This window comes from Zea mays, chromosome 2 (genome assembly GCF_902167145.1).
Source record: "Zea mays cultivar B73 chromosome 2, Zm-B73-REFERENCE-NAM-5.0, whole genome shotgun sequence".
Classification (NCBI taxonomy): Eukaryota; Viridiplantae; Streptophyta; class Magnoliopsida; order Poales; family Poaceae; genus Zea; species Zea mays.
The window spans coordinates 43938339-43957121 of NC_050097.1; the positions used below are offsets into that span (position 1 = coordinate 43938339).

General features: G+C 45.1%; 2 protein-coding genes across 2 annotated transcripts; both read right to left on the reverse strand.

The window, feature by feature from the left end:
- Positions 1–2179: 2179 nt before the first annotated feature.
- Positions 2180–3066, reverse strand: LOC100275876 (uncharacterized). The gene has a single exon (NM_001149841.2). It carries the CDS (start codon positions 2859–2861, stop codon positions 2484–2486), a length of 378 nt encoding a protein of 125 aa, NP_001143313.2. The 5' UTR covers positions 2862–3066; the 3' UTR covers positions 2180–2483.
- Positions 3067–11379: 8313 nt separating this feature from the next.
- On the reverse strand, positions 11380–18757 carry LOC100272554 (Protease Do-like 8 chloroplastic). The gene is made up of 13 exons (NM_001365562.1): positions 18522–18757; positions 17939–18063; positions 17707–17789; positions 17513–17611; positions 17229–17295; positions 16008–16083; positions 15856–15922; positions 15191–15408; positions 13682–13749; positions 12943–13022; positions 12036–12122; positions 11856–11963; positions 11380–11742 (listed from the first exon to the last, which is right to left on the reverse strand). The coding sequence occupies exons 1-13, from the start codon at positions 18653–18655 to the stop codon at positions 11614–11616; spliced, it is 1341 nt and encodes a 446-aa protein (NP_001352491.1). The 5' UTR covers positions 18656–18757; the 3' UTR covers positions 11380–11613.
- Positions 18758–18783: the final 26 nt, after the last annotated feature.

The window sequence follows — 18783 nt, forward strand, 5'->3', positions numbered from 1 at the left end:
GGAGTTAGCGAGTTACCGACGGGAATTAGTTATTCCCGTCGGTTTATAGGTTATTCCTGTCGGTTTTTAGCCGACAGGAATTAACTAGATTCCTGTAGTGAGAGTATAGGGAGGTTCTCGGGTCGGACTGTCTGTTTAGCTTTCCGGACGGGGGATTCCTATGCTTCCTTCTTCCTAAATCCGTAGCGGGGTTTTTTTCGAACTAGTGGAACTTTGGAAAGGCTTCATAGTGCTACCCTGCCTCATCCCCTCAGTAGAGATGAATGGGACTTCAAGACCCCTTGGCAAATGGGTAGCATGGCTTGTGGGTAAAGATGTGCAACCTCTGCAGAGTGTAAAACTGGTATATCAGCCGTGCTCACGGCCATGAGCGGCTCAGACACTCATATGATTAATTTATGAAAGTAAATTTAATTTGTCATTTACATCGCATTGTGGTTTATTATTAATTTTGATCTACTATTACTTTGGGTTGGTATATACTTACATTTAGTAACTGCTAATAAAATTTGACCCACTTATTAAAAGCAATGCTCAGCGCCTTTAACCATTATTTATTGATCAGTCTTACACTTCACATGAGCTCCCATCTTTGGTGAGTTTATGCACATTATTCCCCACAACTTGTTGAGCTATAATCTTTTGTGAGCTCACCCTTGCGATATATAAACCTCCCACAGGTGAAGAGCAGGTAGTTCGGGAGGAGGTCTACAACGAGGAGTACGAGCTTATCTAGGTGGCGTCTCCTAGTCAGCTTTGTAGCGCCAAAGAATAATTATTAGTTCGCTTTATTGTTATCATTTATTTTTGTAAGACACTTACGCTATGTAATACTCCCTCCGTTTCTTTTTATTTGTCGCTGGATAGTGCAATTTTACAATATCCAGCGACAAATAAAAAGAAACGGAGGGAGTAATATTTGTGACATTTATCTCTATGCACTTGGTCATTATATGTGTTGTTTTTCTTCGGCGCACATATGAGACGTACCCAGCTTTATCCCTTAAATTCGGGTGTGATATATGTTCCTCAACAGAATCTATGTGATTAGTTTGATAAGTATGGAAACATAGTTATCTCGCTTGAATTAATCATAAACACCACATCACAATCCCTCTGTTGCTATAAGGAAATATATAATCTCACTTGAATTAATCCTAGAACCATCCGTATCACATGGTTGGGTCGTCTGATCTTCCTAGATGTGGTGCTCAACAAACGGAAACGAGCATGCTGTGCTGCCCCTGCTCCCGGTGGAGAAAACACACGAGAACTCGCGACGACGCGCGCGGTAGCATTGCTTTGCGACCCGCCGCACTCGTTCAGGCACTGAGCCGAGCGTTTCCAGCCCTAAGTGTACATACAGAACAGAAGTATATGTGTATATTTGGGCCGGGTCTGATGGGCCGGCCCGAAGCACGGAAAAAAGCACGGCACGACACAACACGAAATATTTTAGTGCCGGGCCGGCACGGTCCGATATATCGGACCGGGTTTGAGCCGAGGTCGCGGCCCATGGGCGGACACGAGCACAACCCGTTTAAGGCAGGCACGAAATGACCCATATAGAGGCACGAAAAGGCCCATATATTTATTAAAATCACACTTCATTCCATAATTTCATGTACTTGATAAAGAACACAAAGCTATAGATAATATTAGTTACATGTTTTTTGTAGCTTTGAAATAGAGTATGTGATGTAATTTTATTTTTGTTATGAACATTAGATAATAAACTGAACTTACGAACTTTATATAGAGCTGATTATACTCTTTTTCTTTCTAACAAAAATGATTTATAAACGAGGTAGTCATTGCATAGCCCTAGTAACTTAATACAAATATTAAGTTTGTTTTTGATCAAATTTATTTGTCTTATCTTTTATTTGTTTTATTAAATTTGTTTTGAATTTCGGGCTCTGACGTGAATTTTGGGCTTTCGGGCCAAAAATTGAATTTCGGGCCCTAATATTAATTTCGGTCTTTTATAATTTCGGGCCGCCTAAAATAAGCCCTACACGTTTAAGCAATTACGGGTCGAGCCGTGGACCGGCCCGACACGGCCCAAAATTCAAACGTGCCGAGCCGACACGAAATTTCAAAGAATGCGGGCCTTTTGGGCTTGGACCGGGCCGAGCAGCCCGAATGTACATCTATAAACAGAAGTGCGTGGATGTCGGCTTGCAAGGTGCGGCAGCGTGTCCATTCGACCGGCATTCGCCTTTCATTGGCATGCATGCATCTCTGTACAAGTATTTCTGTAGCACAAAACCGACTGCGCCCTACAACACGGTAGGCAGCAGAACTGCGCGCTCAAACGGTCAAACCTCAAAGAGAAGAGAAAAAAAAAGTGGTAACGAAAGAAGAAGAAGAAAAAAAAAATAAAGCGAAGGAGCAGATTAGAGAAATGGAGAGGCGGAGGAAACAAAGCGAGAGAATCGACACTTGACGAGAACTCGCCACGGACGCACACTCGGGATCAGCTAGCACTTGTTGTGGATGGGGTCGGAGCCTCTGCGGACGCGGCGCTTGCTCATCCTATCGGGGTCGAACACGGCCGACGGAGGAGGGGAATACGAGGCGCCGCCGGCAACCGCGGGCGCCTTCCAGCTGGCGGACGCGTCGTCGAGCCTGCTGGCCCTGGCGCTGCTTGCGGCGGCGGCGGCGGCGGCAGCGTCATCGTCGCTCGCCGCCTTCCTTGTTGGCTGCTCGGCTGCCGCCGGTGGCGACGAGGCGCCCCGCCGGTTGCTCGTCTGGTCGGCGAGAGTGGCCGCCGGGACTCTGACGGCAGAGATCTCGGGGGTGCAGCTTAGGAGAGCAGCAAGGACAAGAGCTGGCAGCGTGAGGGCGAGGGCTCTCATTCTCTCCTCCCTCTCTCGCGCTCCCTTGCGACCAACGATGGACGGATGGAGGTGGATGCCGCCGCGCGCTGCCGACGTGACGTGACGTGCCTATCGCACCACGAAGCTTATTATGATTAGCTTTGCGGCAGGGGTAGCGTGCGGGCAGCCGAAGCTTCGACGGCCATGTCTGTTGCCTGTTGGTTTGCAATGCCGGCCGGCTTGCATTGTGCGCCTTTGTTCCGGCGGTAGATATAGGGGGGGCCACCCCCTCTGTCCCTCTCTCTCGTCTAGCACGCATCTGTATCAGAGAGACAGACGGGTGAGGCTGTGAGTGAGATCTCGCGGTGGTCCAAAAGCAAAAGGAGACAAAGAGAGGGGAGGGCCGGAGGGGGCAACACCCAACAAGGCAATACGTCACTTTTTGCATACCTGAGGTGGTGAGCTTGCTATGCCTATGTTACTATGTATCAATGTATGTAGATAAATCCATGGGGTGGCCGGGCGGGCTAGCTTGCGACGTAGTGGTAGTAGGCGCGCGCGCGCGCACACACACATCACTCACTCACTGGGTGACGAAGAACGTGTACGCGAAGAAAAGAAGAGACAAGAGAGTACTAGGGTAGAGTGCGTGCAGTTGTAGTTTTGTGTGCTCGTATTACAGTGGCCTTGTCCACTGCCGAATTTTTTGTATTTTAGCCTCTAAACTGAAGTAAAATCACGTTTAAACCTAAAAAAATTTTAAATACAGTTTTGGACCCTTAGCTCGGCGCCATAGGCCGTGGCGCCGAGCTGCGCCGAGCTGTGACGTGGCCGCAACGGCTAGTTGCGTCTAGGGCTTACCTGGCTCTGACGTGGCGGCGGCGCGGCCTCGTAGCTCGGCGCCACAGATCTTGGCGCCGAGCTACGAATTCCTATAAAAACGCCCGCGCGGCTGGCCGAGAGCAGCTCATTTCGTCCCATTTCCAAACTTCGTCAAAATTTCCTGGATTCAAAGATTTGAGTTGGTTCACTTCGTAGGCCAAGGTATGATTTCCAACTGATTCGTTTTGTATATTGGGTTGTTAGTTAAATAATTTGTATACACCTATTATATTATCATTTCGAATATTAGTTTGTGTAGACTTATTATAAAGCATAATAGGTACAAGTGATAATTATAATCGTTTATTAGATGAAAGACATGTACCGAGAGGCGTTGTGGCAGAAGAGAGGTCGTCCTCGGGAGTTATATCCGGACGTATCTAGTAAGGATGCTCCTGTTCCTCCTGAACTCCCCGTGCCTAACTGTGACTGTGGCAGACTAGCTTGGGTACATCAATCACAACATCCAGACACGGCTGCTCGCTGCTACTACCTTTGTGGCACTTTGGACGTACGTAGCTTATGACTTGTCACTTAACTTTGTTCGCATTCATTTTTTTGTAGATATGTAATAGTGCATCTTTCCATTATTTTAGGGACATCAGAAGTGTTTCTTTTTCCAGTGGATCGATGGTCCTGATAAATTTGACCCTCGATATCTTCTTTTCGTTAATTGGTTGAGTGGAAAGACCAGTCATGAGCGTTTTAAGCGTTGGGTACCTCCTCCCCCGAATCCTCCACCAATGACGGATGCGGAGAAGGAGGTAGCAACAGAAAGACGGATGGACTCACCGCCTCGATGCAATTGTGGAGACCGTGCTGTCATCGACGAAGACTATGACAAGCAGTTCTGTTGTCCGAACATTGATTATGTGAGCCCATTGATACGCTAAATGTATGAACTAGTTTTTATTTACAATAAATTACTAATTTTTTCTCCTGCAGCCATACGGGTGGCGTAAGTGTCGTTTCAGAGAGTGGTTGTATGGTCCTTTGTCCCATTGGCCAGAGCCAGAGGTAAAGGAAAAGAGATACATGGGGTGGGCGGCAGAAGAGGTCAAATTTGATCCAGTACTCTGCAAATGCGGTATTGAAGCTAAGTATGGATTAGTTCCTTCGGAGCTTGGTGTTGGATATTTTTGTGGACATATGGTCGATTACGATGAGGTTGGTATTTTTTTTTTGCACCAGATGTAATGTTATAGCGGTACTTACTATTTTTTTGTAGGAGACGAGGAATGCAGTTGGGAGAGTTACGACGACAAAGGAGAGGTGATGCGCACAATAGAGTCCAAGAGAATAATGGGACAGAAGATGCGTTGTGGATCTCGGCTCGTTGATTCGTACATTAACGATCGCATACGCGACATGCGTAGGGAAGCAAAATCTGCCTTTTATGATAGCCCGAAGCGTGCAGAGTATAGGAGGTTGAAGGCGGCAGATGAGAAGAGAGCACAGGATGCAAGGGAATGGGAAGCGGCTCAAGCCGAGAAACAGATGTTGGATAATCTTGCTGATCGCCTCAAGGGAAGTAAGTGAGATAAATGATATTATAATTATGTTAGTACAATTTATTTATCCTGACTTTGCTAACTTAATTTTCTCATTATATTTGCAGAGATTGGAAGCGGCGTAAACTATTTGGCCGATGAGGCGCATGCGAGATATGTTCAGGATAAAATGGCAACGGTTGAGCTGATGGAGGAGGAGGACGACGACACATCTAGATTGAGTGAGCTTATCGCCCTCGCAGAGGCAGGATTACATGAAGAAGAGGAGGACGACATGTCAAGGTTGAGTGAGCTCATAGCACTAGCTGAGGCAGGATTACGTGCTCAAGAGGAAGAGGATGAGTTTCTGTCACAGGCCGCCGCAGAGGTAGAGGCAGCTTATTACAAGAAGTCTGATGAGGCTGAGGCTGAGGATGAGCTATTCTCCCAAGCTGCAGATGAAGCAGAAGCCAATTATTACAAAAGAACTGGTGACAAGTGTGATGCAGGACAATGCAGCAAGTGGAATGAGGTTGTTGTTGAGGATTGCGCGACGGATGACTCCGAAGATGAGTTACTCATAGATTGTGATTCAGACTGAAGAATTGTAGCCTATTATGTAGTATTTACGTATCAAAAATAATTTAGAACTCTAAAGATGCGTTACTTATTGCTTATTATGTTTTTTACAGTTCACAAATTTTTTTTGCAAGAGTTTCCCTTGTTTTATTAACAACCACAGTTCAAATAATCACATATTATAAGACATATAAGCATTTCAACATATAATACATCACAAAATAACATCGAATATAAAAACATCCACAGAACATAGTTCTTCATATAATGTCCACAAACAAAGTCCAAAATACAAGTTCCCCAACACATAGTCCAAAACACAAAACATAGTTCATATTACAACGTCTCCAGCATAAGTCCAAATCACACAGTCCATATCACAAAAGTATTCATTTCCTCCTAGTCTTACCCTTGCCCTTGGCCCCAAGAGCGTCGATGCCTGGAGTGTAAGGGTCTCGTGGACGCCTTCTACGTGGTGTCAGCTGTGATGGCTGAGTTGTAGGAGCATCCTGCAACTGAGACGGTCCAATCTCCACCTGACCTGCGGCGCCAGCGCCAGCGCCAGCGTCGTCGTCGTCGTCATCGTCGTCGTCGTCGTCCTGGGCCACGTTCTCAAACGTGTCCCGCGTCGATCGCGACGAGCTGAGTCCTGCTGTAGATGGTCCAACTGCACAAATAGGAGGCTGAACGTCCTGCTGCATACGTGGCACAGGCAGCTGCACGTCAACGCCCGCTAGAGACCGGCATCCACACCGAGCCGCTGCTCGACGAAGACGACGTGATACCCTCTGTAATCGAAATGTTAGTTAAAGACATATGTTACAACATACAAATAAACAAGTTTTCTGTTAGACATTGATACTCACTGATAGTAACGATAGCGTAGTAGTATCTGAAGTTCTCTGTGAGATACGCTCGAGTTCAACAACAGATACGAGCATAGAGTTTCCCTATCACAAGTTAAGACATTAGGATGCTGAAAACTAGACATATCCCATTGAATTGAAATCTCTAATTTTAGTAAAGAAATAGTTACCACTCTATCAAGGATTGGAGCAGCCTCAATTTGGGACCCGTGCCGAGCAGCTATGTCGAAAGCTGTGTCTTCGTCGTCTGACGATTCTTGCTCGGCGTAGTCTGCTGCTGTCCACTGTCCCTTCAGCTTGCACCTAGTCACACCAGAATACCAAATCAAATACCTCCGGAAGTTGTAGTTTGTGTGCCCCTGGTCATTCTCATAGTTCAGATCCCCCTGCTGGTTCCATTCATCAATGTAATCACGATGGTGCGTCTCGAAGTCCGTGACCTTCTTCTGTCTCTGTCTGTCGAACCTGCAAAAGTTAGAACCATATATTAGCGACTAACTGATATTTCAATTATTAGTTAGAATAACAAGTGCATGTAGTAACTCACTTATGAAGTTCTATTGAAGTCGAGAATGGCTCCACCGGAAACTCCTGGCGCAATCCGAACTGTCGAGCAACTCTGTGGGGCAAGTGGTACTCAACAGCATAAAAACAGATGAGGGGACACCTCATGAGGTAGAGGTTCTCGTCTATTGAGCACATGCTGCTCAACTGTATGCTGGCGAAATATGGATCAAGATACGGTTGCCAAGTCACCTGCAAAAGTTTTAGAAAGCCCATGTAAGCACGCTGGTGTCGTGTGATAAAAGTAGAAAGGACATGTAAAAAGAAAAAAGGAGACAACTCACCATCGAAGGAGTAAGTGCGTCGAGCTCGTTTGAGTACTCCACGTAAGCACGCTGGTGTCGTGCGAATGGCTCCTCGACCTGGTCCCAGCGGTAAGCAGCCGTGGGCTTAAGCCGATGTCCGGCTACCACGAACCACTCACGAGGAGGAAACTCTCTGGGTCGCCCGACGGGTATGTGTGCCCACATCCACAGCTGTAGTAGGTAGACACATCCACCTAAGCTGGCGGTCCTCGACGAACGACGACAAGCCTCGCAAAGTTGCCTGTACAGGAAGGCCAACACTGCTGAAGCCCAGCTGTAACCTCCGGTCGTATCCCAGTCAGTCAGGCAGGGCAGAAACATCCATGACGCGCTGTCGCCTGTCGCGTCTGGAAAAAGAACTGAACCAAAGAGATGGAGAATCCAAGCTCGACAATGGTATCTAACCGTCTGCTCATCTGCACCAGGTGGACACTGCCCAAAGCTCTGCCTAAGCCAGGTCAGTGGGACTCCGGTGTTGTGGCTACCTCGTAGCTCATCCGGAAGCAGTCTCCCAAGAAAGGCCTCCACCCTCTGCCTCCAACCGCCTGGTGATGCCTGACCGGTCACTGGACGACCCATAATGCTGAGACCAAGAATCTTCTGGCAATCTTCAAGCGTCACAGTCATCTCACCGCAGGGAAGGTGGAAAGTGTGAGTCTCTGGCCGCCACCTATTGGAAGACAAAAGAATACAAAATCATTAGTATGCAAAGTAGATTTGATAATTGTAAATATTAAACAACTAGAGAAGTCTTTACCTGTCGACCAGAGCCGTCAACGCCGCTGGGTTGAAAGTGGGCAGCCCACGGCGGACCTGATACGATAAGACGTCCAAGCCAGCCCTCTGTAGGAGAGGAGTGTACCTCTCATCGTACCTCATCTCCTCCAGAAACCGGTCGTGGGTCCGGACCCGCAGAACGGGCAACACCTAGCAATCAAAAGAATTTTCATTAGTCAAATATAGGTCGCACATATTAATTCGAAAATTTAATTTATGTACAAAATGTTACCTCTCCCTCTGCGGTGAGACGACCCCTGTGGTGCTCGTCGTAGTGAGGGTCCAGCAAGTGGAACTGCGCCATCCTGCAAATTAAGATATCAACATATTAGAATATAAGTTGTGTACAAAGTGTAACAAAAAAATCGACATATTAGAATTTTTTGAACAACCACATCCAAACATGGTGGAACCATCGTCTTCACAATTTTTAAATATATCACCCAATCATCTTCTGAGTTAATGGAGATCAACCGTCGGACAACTGTTCCATATGTAATATGGGACAACAAACCCTGAATTGATATTCTAGGGTCGTTTATGTCGCAACTAATCTCCTCACAAGCTCGAGCCAAAAGCTGGTCAAAAGATGGTCTTTCAACGAACAACATGGTCACGATCTTCATACCATCAAAAGTAACACTCCCATAAGCATCTATCTCCACCCTTCCTCCATGGTATAGTGTTACTAGGCTGTCCATCTATTGCAAAAATGGATTACTAACTCAATAATGGCTACATACTTAAGCCTACTAACTTACTAAGTAATAAATATATATTAACTAATAACTATACAGTAAATATTAAATGAACACATCAAACGAAATTACATAATCTATAAATAATGTACGAAAACTATGTATACCTGAGAACGCGTACGAGTCCAGCTAAGGGGGAAGAAGGTCAAGTCGGACTAACACCTACGTACAAAAAAACCAATTGTCAGTAAAAAATTTGGCAGCACCTCCCCTGTAAAGTGATGTTTATAGAACCTGCGAATAAACGACAACACGATGGTTGCCAACACAGAAAACATGTAATATCAATGCGCTAAACAAAATCCTAACTATATAATCACTAAGAATTTACTAAACACTAAACTAAGAAATTTACTAAACTAAGAATTTAATAAACTAAGAAATTAATCTAAGAAATTTACTAAGAATACACTAAACTATATAATCACTAAGAATTTACTAAACTAAGAAATTAACTAAGAATACACTAAACTATATAATCACTAAGAATTTAGTAAACTAAGAAATTAAAAAAAATAACTGGCGGTGGCCAACCGTAGCGCGCGGTGGCCGACGGACGGCGACTGCGGCGAGCTCCGGACGGCCGAGCTCCGGACGACCGAGCTCCGGACGGCGAGCTCCGGACGGCCGAGCTCCGGACGGACGGCGGCGAGCTCCGGACGGCGGCTGCGGCGGCGAACTCCGGGCGGCCGAGCTCGCGAGCCGGGGCGGCGGCGGCGAAATCCGTTGGCGAGCCGGTGCAGGGAGCTGGGCGGGCGGCCGGCGGCGAGCCGGGACGGCGAACGGGCGGTGCGGTCGGGAACGGCGACGGTGAAGTTTTGCGCAGAGAGAACTGAGAGAAACGCGCAGAGAGAATGGGATTTCGCGGATATTTCCTAGCTCGGCGCCAAGATCTGTGGCGCCGAGCTAGGTGCCACGACGACTGCCACGTCACCGAGCTCGGCGCGATAGGCTATGGCGCCGAGCTAAGGGTCCAAAACTGCATTTAAAATTTTTTTAGATCTAAACGTGATTTTACTTCTGTTTAAGGGCTAAATTACAAAAAATTCGGTGTCCACTGTGGGGCCGGGGGGTTACTGTTGAACGCTGTTTTGGAAGATTCCGCCAGGTGGAAAACAGAGGAGCAGCCAGTAGCTAGCGGCCAGGCTCGGCTACGCTTTGGGTCTTTTCTAGGTTCGAACGCATCGGTCGCAGATCATCCAATCCAAACTGTTTGCTTTCGCCCCCCGCGTACTTTGGAACCTTCTCCCTTAAGCTAGCTAGCGAGCGCCGTTCCCCATGCCGAGAGCTAGCAAGCAGCACGGACGAGGGGAGGGGACACGCCCTCCTGTGCGCGCCGTGCTGGACAAAGAGGACGAGGCGAGCTCATGCTCATGCTGCCTGTGTTGGGTGCTTTTATGATCTTAGTAGTAGTAGTAGTACGTTGCTCCAGTTCCCCGGCTCGTTAAGTTGTTCCAAAGCTATTCGCTTACGGCCTACTCCGTTCAATTCAAAGACCCAAAGCGGAAGCCGACGAATCCCGCGGCGAGAAAAGCCGCAGTGGGGGGTAGGCTCTGCCACTGTTGCCGCGCGCAGGGACATTCCCCTTCCTTCCTCCCCCCTTTCGCCGCTTTCTCTGGCCTGGGTAACTAAAACCCCTGCCTGCTGCTCCGGTTTTAACTTTAAAGCAGTAGTGAATCCACCCTGCCCATCCCCAATCACCACCGTCCATGGCCTGCCGTGGCATGCCATCCTGCCCGTTGCCCTCTGCCTGCGCGCGCTGGCCCAGTCCGGTGGCGCGCCACGTCCAGCCAGATCGCGGCCTGCGGGCTTCGGCCACGGCGCTGGCCCAGTCCGGTTGCAGGCTTCCAGCTGATGCAGAATTGCAGACGAGCGCTTAGAATCGGGGACACCGGAGCGACATTTAGGTAGTGTTTGGTTGAAGAACCAAGTAGAACGGAACCGTTCTGTCCCAGTTTTGTTGTTGTTTGGTTACAAAGTAACTAGAACGGAATGACTCCAATTAGGGAATATTTTCCTCAGATCCGGAACCATTCCGCTCCAAAAAATCAATGGGACGGAGCCGCTCCGTTCCAATCCCGCTCTCACAGCCACGCTCCGTTCCGTTCACTCTGCAACCAAACAAAAAACGGAATCGCTCCGTTCCAGATTACCAAACACAGAACAGAGCGGCTCCGTTCCTAGAATCAGTGATGAAACGGCTCCATTCTACTTGGCTCCTCAACCAAACACTACCTAATTGGCTTTTACCGCGTGCACAGCAATCGCACGATCTTTGTCAGCCGAGAAAAATAGAACTTGAGCCAACACCGCAGATGAACTGACGGGAATGAGATGACAACAGAATCCAACTAACAGGTCAGCTTGTTCTCCAACATCAGGCTGTCTGATCTTAAGGCAACTACAAGCACGAGAAGTGAAGCTCATGATCATGCTCATACACGTGCATGGAAGGGAATGTCCAGAGCGAAAAGGACACTTCAATATTTCCTAGTGAAATGGAATTGTTTCCAATGGGACGACAGTCGTGGACAGCTCGGTATACGTGGGTTCTATTTTCCACAAACTGCTCACATGTCTGCCTCTTCTAAAGGCAGCGTCGCCTCCAGGGTCTCGGAGCCTCGCCGGATCGTCAAGCTCACCTGGTCTCCGACACCGTAGTCATCTAGAACCCTCAGCAGGTCAGATTTGCCTTTAACCTGTTTTCCCCCAAAAACGGTGGCATGAAAGAAACACAGGCAAGGTTTCATAAGACGACTATCTTAAATATGCCCTACACAAAGAAGACTACGTCGGTAAAATAGGAACTCACAGGCTTGCCATCCACAGCGACAACGATGTCACCGAGAACGATGTTACCGGCAAAACCCCTGCTGGTCGGAGCAAGCCCTGCTTTGGCTGCGGCGCTGCCCCCAGGTACCTACGGAGGAGCCAACGTCCGGTAGGAAAGGGAGATGCTAGTGCAAGCGAACATCTGATACATGCAGTTTACCTTGAGTATAAGAGCTCCGTTGCGAACGTTAAGCTGATACGCAATTGGATCTGGAGCGAAGTCCACGTTCAAGCCAGCACGGCGAACCTTTAGGGAAGGAATGTCAGCGTAACTTAGACAGACTAGAATAAAATACAGAACGTAGAAGGATTTATCAGAGTTGACCAAAAAAACAGACATTTAACAAGAAAAGCAACCCGATTTTTCTTTATTCTTGTCGTGCTATAATTTTTGTGAAAAAAAATTCCTTCAACAGACAGCAAAATATATAGTGCAAGTGGAAGTGATTTCGATGGAAGGATAGCTAACTCTAGCTTAGGGTAAACTGAGACCAAAATAACTTCCATGTTCACGGAAAAAGGTTAATATACCACCCAAAGAACCTGATCAGATGAACCTTAACCTCCAACAACAAAGAATTTTCCATACCTTGCATAAGACAAAAAAAAGGAAGAGCGCCATATCTATACAAACAATTGCATGCTTGTTCAGGGCATCTGGCCTACTGTTAGTCTGTTATGCTAACCGTACTTACTAGGGACATCTGGAATAAAAAAAAAAGTCTGAATAAAAGCATCTTAAACCGTTCACAAATTTATGACACCATTGACTTTTTTTCGAAAATTTTGACCACTTGTCTTTTTCAAAATATTTATTAAAAAATGTAAAATTTTAAGTTAAACACAAACTACCTTAAGTGATAAAACAAATCACAAAAAACATGATAACTCATTATTTTTTTTGAATAAGATGTGTGGTCAAAGTTTTTTTTAAAAAAGTCAATGGTGTCATATATTTATGAACGGAGGGAGTAGCATTTTTTTAATAAATATCTCCCAAGGACTTGTTTAGAAAATTTTGGAGTATGAAGTTGGTATTGCAACTGAAAGACATCCATGCGACATACTTTTCCAAACTGGATTAACTGAGGAGCGATTTTAAGTACGGTTGATGATGGGATAGCGAAGCCAACACCAGCGGATGTCCCTGTAACAGCGAAGAAACAGTCCCATCTCAGACTAACTGTTTTTTTGAACGTTCTCAGACTAACTGTTGAAACTACACAAACTTAAGTCGGATATTAGATATGAGGCAATCTGATTTATGCACTACCAGGACAACACGAACAGAATAAAAATAAACTTATGGTCTGCATAGCAGCTGGGATGTGAAGAGTATAGGATCATATATCGATCCATTTTAAAGAGAATAATGACACGTATAAACTCTTGGCCTCTAAGAGACTAGGATGCAAGCCAATGCCAAACTAAAGAAATGGTTTTAAATAAAATACCACCAACTCAGCACTCCATCATATATAGCAAGTCACTGAATGTCATCATAATAACATTCAATACAGTGAACAAAGCAACCTAGAAAATGAATCACAAATATATTTACTTAAACTTTGCAATAAGCTAGTTAAGACCGTAACAACGACAGTTGTGGAATATTGTTACATGTGTACTTTTCACTGATAATGGCCAAATAGCATAGATGTTGAGGTATGTGTAGTAGCTGTTTATTTATGAATAAAAAAACAGAAACATCTGCAGCAACATCTCAGCATTAGGACTACTTTATGGATGTAGATATCGAATCATATGTTTTGCTAGCACAGTTTCGAGAAATGGAATTAATCTTACCTGTCTGTGTGAAAATTGCTGCATTAATACCAATCATATGCCCCTTTGAGTCAAGCAAAGGACCACCACTGCATTGAGGTTCATCAAAAATTCAAAATACATGGTTAGCAAATTGCTTTGCAATACCTTTTTTGGTTGAGGGAATCATAGCGCCTGATATTTAATGAAGACATGACACAGTACAAACGGTTAACGAAGCAAGATCTAATGTATATGAATCACTAGTTGCAATATACTTAAGTAACCGGTTATGAATAGGATAAAGGTCGACTTTGTATAATGAATGCGGTAGGCTAAAGATCAAACACAGAGAAATAGTTAACTGGAAACAAGTTACTAATTAAAGCTTGTTAGGATCCCAACTTGACTATAGTTAGGGCATCAGCGAAAGGGCCTCTAGCGTAATAGTTAAGGCTTCCAAGTAGCACCTCCAGGTCTCGAGTTCGATCCCCCTCGGGGGTGAATTTCGAGCTTGGTTAAAATAAATCACTTCACTGTGCCCTGCCCGCTCCCGGGTTACGTCCTGCGCGCCACCCTCCGGCTGGGCCGTTGCAGAGTGGGCGGTGACGACCCGCTAGTGATGGGGGGCTAGGGTTCAGAGATTTTATTGGCCAGGATCATGTTTCGGTCTCTTCTTAATATAATACTGGGAGGGCGGTCTTTCCCTCCCCGGCCGAGTTTTTTTATAGTCAGGGCATCTGGCTGCCCTCTTTATCAGCCAAAGCAGCTGTGCAGGAACAGTATTCACAGTCTCATTCTTCAACCAGCGGCAGTTGTGCATCGGTAAATAAGTTTCAGCGAGCAAATTGTGATCCCAAGTTCCAGAGTAACATGCTAACCACTGATATAATCATTATGCAAATTGCCATAGCAGAAATCTGTCCCCAAATCCGTGGATCATAATGTCAGATGTTAGTCACTTAAATAAAGTAAGAATTAATAGTCTGCATACTGATGTAAAATCTGGTTCACTATTTTGCACTTTTACAATAGACAAAGGTCTTCACTATTCCACAATGTTTAAAGTGGTATCGAGTACAAACTATATGTGGTACTCCCTTCATCCAAGAATGATAATCATATTTTGATTGAGAATTATTATCCTATGAGATGACATTGATTTTTAACAATTTGATAACATATTGTAATAATGACTTCTCCTTAGCCAAAATATGCTTATTGTTCGTGGTCGGAGGGAGTATACTGATAAGTTAAGTACCAAACTTGAAAATGCTTAGGATTATCTAAGTGCAAAGCTCAGTACAAACTACAAAGAAGCATAAAACTAGCACTGAAGCATTAATGCTAGGTGTTATTTGGAAAAAAGCATTAATGCTAGGTCAGAGGCGGATCCAGAATAGAGAACCACTGATGTCTAATGCTAGGACTAGTTCTAGGTGCCAATAGTATCTTCAAAAGTGAGCTCTGGAACATGAAACCTAAGCTGCAAAATTTCATTCGGATAAGATAATCAATATAATAAAAGCATTTTGAACCATATCTACAAACCTGTTACCAGGGTTAATAGCTGCATCTGTTTGAATTCCGCCTCCAATTGTCACCCCAGCCTGACTTAAAATATCTCGATTTAAACCACTGATAACACCAACTGTTAGAGTATGGTCAAAACCAAAAGGATTTCCAATTGCTAAGCATTGCTGACCAACTCTTAGGGCCGAGGATTGTCCCACATTAATTGGCTTCAAAAGATCAGTAGGAGCATCAACCTATTACATGTCCATGTATTAGGTACTAAAAGAAACTGATTGGCACAAGCTTTCCCAATGCAAATGACAGTGAAAAGTTAATAAACACAACTACTGAACTCAGGTGAATACCAAAAACAGACTTTGATTAAATTGGTTGGCAAACATGAGATAGAAATTTCTGGTGAAAATAAAGGCTATCAAGCATTCTACCCTCTTTTCACTTTCTATTTTTTTCTAGGATGGACATTCCTTGGCCCATGCCATATGCCATCCAATTAATCTAAGTAATTAGACACTAGACATATATTTCAATAGTTACTAGTTAGCGATAAAAATAATTGATTGAGACACATGTAGAAGGTCAGATGATATGCAAAATCAAATAAGAATCAAGGTGAGCTATGGTGACATCGTAGACTATCAAGTGCTGATACTTGACTCAGAATCAGTCAAAATGCATCTTACCTTAAGAACAGCAAGATCTTTAGCACGATCTGCACCAACCAATTTGCCTTCAAAATTTTTCTGTATCCTTTCAAGTCAACGCAGTAGGCTATTAGTTGGCTTGTATATACAAGAATGCTGATATGTTCACTTAATTCATCAAAATGTATTACCCTTCAGCAGCAAGAATGTTGACGCGTGCAACAACATCACCAGGCTTCGGATTTTTTGAAAGAGCACTGCCAACAACTGTAAAACACATAAAAGATGTAAGCTTGTAGTGCTCATATACAGTAGAGATTGTCAGGTAATCTAATTATTTCATGTCCAGTTTGTTAGTTTGTTAGAGTCACTTCTCCGTGTCGTGATCTAATTCTGTTGAGAGTTACAAAGAGTTCAGGAGCGTTCTGCATCATGTGAGAGTCCAAGAGCACATTGGGTCGTGCGTGTCGTGATCACAGGCGAGTCGCCGTGGTGGTGGATAGGCCGGACACTTGATTCTTGTAAGAGTCTATAAATAGGAGAAGATAAACAAGAAAAGCTGCAAAGTTCTGAAGCGACAAAACAATTGTCTGTTCTTCACGTGACCTTGAGCGGACTGTTCACGTCCGGCAATAGAGAGCAAGCAACTAGAAAGTAAATAAAAGAGCGGGCGAGTGAGTGAGAGCTTGGCTGATAATTGGTGTCAGAGCCGAGGCGAGGCAAAGGGCGAAGCGATAGCGACATCAGCGCGCGTCGTCGCGCGGGCGTGGGCACGGGTGTGACCATTGGGAACTCCCCATTGTGGTCAATCAAAGAGTAGCCAACGAATATTGAGACACGATTTCATTTCATCAAAGAGTGTGCCAAAGGTGGACGGGTCTCAATTCTGAAGATCGACACTGAAGAGCAGCCGACAGACATTCTGACAAAGCCTCTTGGACGGGTGTGATTTCTGCAATTGCACTCAAAGATCGGGATGACCAGGATCGTCAACAACTAGATTAGGAGGTAATTTTAGGTAATCTAGTTATTTCATATCTAGTTTGTTAATTTGTTAGAGAGTCACATCTCCGTGTTGTAGTGATCTCATTCTGTTGAGAGTTACTGAGAGTTCAAGAGCGCTGCATCGTGTGAGAGTCTAGGAGTTTGTTGTGCCGATCGTGCCCGTCATGATCCTGCACAAGCCACTGTGGTGGTGGATAGGCCGAACACTTGAGTCTTGTAAGAGTCTATAAATGGGAAAAGATAAACTGGAAAGCTGTGAAGTTCTGCAGTGCCAAAACAACTATGTGTTCTTGAGCCGACTATTCACGTCTGGCAACAGAGAGCGAGCGACCAGAAAGCAGATAAAAGAGAGGGCGAGTGAGCGAGAGCTTGGCTGATAGAGATGTGATAGTCTAAGATTAACATACCATGATAATTTGTAATAATATGTCCAAAATCGTCCCACACTACACCAGAACCATTTCCTTCAGGGATCTAAAATGAATGAAAAGTTTCATTAAAACAGGTCCTTCTCAGACCTTTGTATATTAATATTATGTTAAACACTATGTACAAAAGATACTGATGAGAACAGAACCACATATGAGCGGATTTTTTTTCCTGTCTGTGTGCGTGTGTGTGCGCCTGTGTGTTAAAAAATTAACAAATACTATTGAGCCTGAACTTAGATCATGTAATTCTTTTAGTTTACCTCCACAACACCAGTAACATTAAGCTGCGGCCGTAGTGTTGCATCAAAAATGTTCACAACTGAGTAAGTATTTATTTCAAATAGCTCTGCAATCCGTTTCTGCCATTCATAAGCATGACCCAAAGAAGCATAAATATATCTTGAGAACAAGCTTATCGGATAAACCAAGCAAGTAGGTCCAACTGAACACTGACCTCAGTTGGAAATAATGGCCCAGATGGAAAAATCTTAGGAGTCACATCCTCGATTTTGACAGACGTATCACCCAAAGCAAATGCTGCAGTAAGAAAATGGCACATTAAAAGGGTCCATATACCATGGACAATTAAAAAGCAACCTATTGCAAAGAGGAAATTGTCTGGCCATTGTGAAAGGTACTGAGAGTATTTCTAAGAACACCTAGATACGATGTCATTCAGTCCGAACCTGGAAAGTACCTTGAAGAATGTAAGCTAAGACAAAAGGCTGACAAAGCAATAAGCTTCCTCTTTGACACGAGCCATAAGGTTTTGCTTGACATTGCACCACGGTCACCTGTTGCCCTCATTGACCTGGAGGATTCAGAAATAAAAAATAAAGAGAAGAATCCAGCTAACAAGTAAAATCATATGATAAGAAAACTAAAATCTACGCGAACCGATAGCAACATCTATAGTAACTGCACAGAGTGACAGAAATAGAAATGGTATGGGGGTATGTAGAGTATTTTAACAAATCATGACTTTTTTTAATAAACACGCTCTTATCTTGTAGCAACCAGCCAACCACAACCACTTATCTGATGCCAAACGGAAGTACGGAACTAGTTTACCACAGGTGCCACACACCACACAGTACACTTGAAGAACAAAAAGAATGGGAATTGGAATGGAAACCGCCAAGTACAAACACGAGCAAAGTATGTAGCAACCCAGAACTGCTTGGTTCTGCCGATCAAAATCAAGTCACATAAAAAGAAAAGAGAAAAAAACATCCTGGTGGGCGGAATTGCGGAAACAAGTTGTGAGACCTTGGAGGCGCTTCCTCGCTGTCGTGGGTTGCCGAGGTGACGCCCTCGACGACAACCCTCCGACGGCTGACGCTCCTGGCCGCGGCATGCGCAGCGGGCGCGTTGGTGGACGGTCCGCAGGGTAGGCACTGCATCTGATCCGAGGTAGTCCTGGTTTCCCAGAGGGAGGACCGGAGGAGGATTCGTGTCCGTGTGTGGTGCACGAGCTGCAATCGAGTTTGGGGATAGGAGCTGGAGGGGTTGCCGTTTGACATCTGACATC

Bases quoted from the DNA above. Each gene is read 5' to 3' on its own strand.
- LOC100275876 (NM_001149841.2), bottom strand. From the start codon at position 2,861: ATGAGAGCCCTCGCCCTCACGCTGCCAGCTCTTGTCCTTGCTGCTCTC.
- LOC100272554 (NM_001365562.1), bottom strand. From the start codon at position 18,655: ATGCAGTGCCTACCCTGCGGACCGTCCACCAACGCGCCCGCTGCGCAT. The intron at 17,790-17,938 runs GTTCGGACTGAA...TTCTTACTGCAG, and splicing joins TTCTTCAAGGTACTTTCCAG to CATTTGCTTTGGGTGATACG. The intron at 11,743-11,855 runs GTGAGTTCCTAT...GGGGGAAAACAG, and splicing joins TCGCTGTGGATGGCAAGCCT to GTTAAAGGCAAATCTGACCT.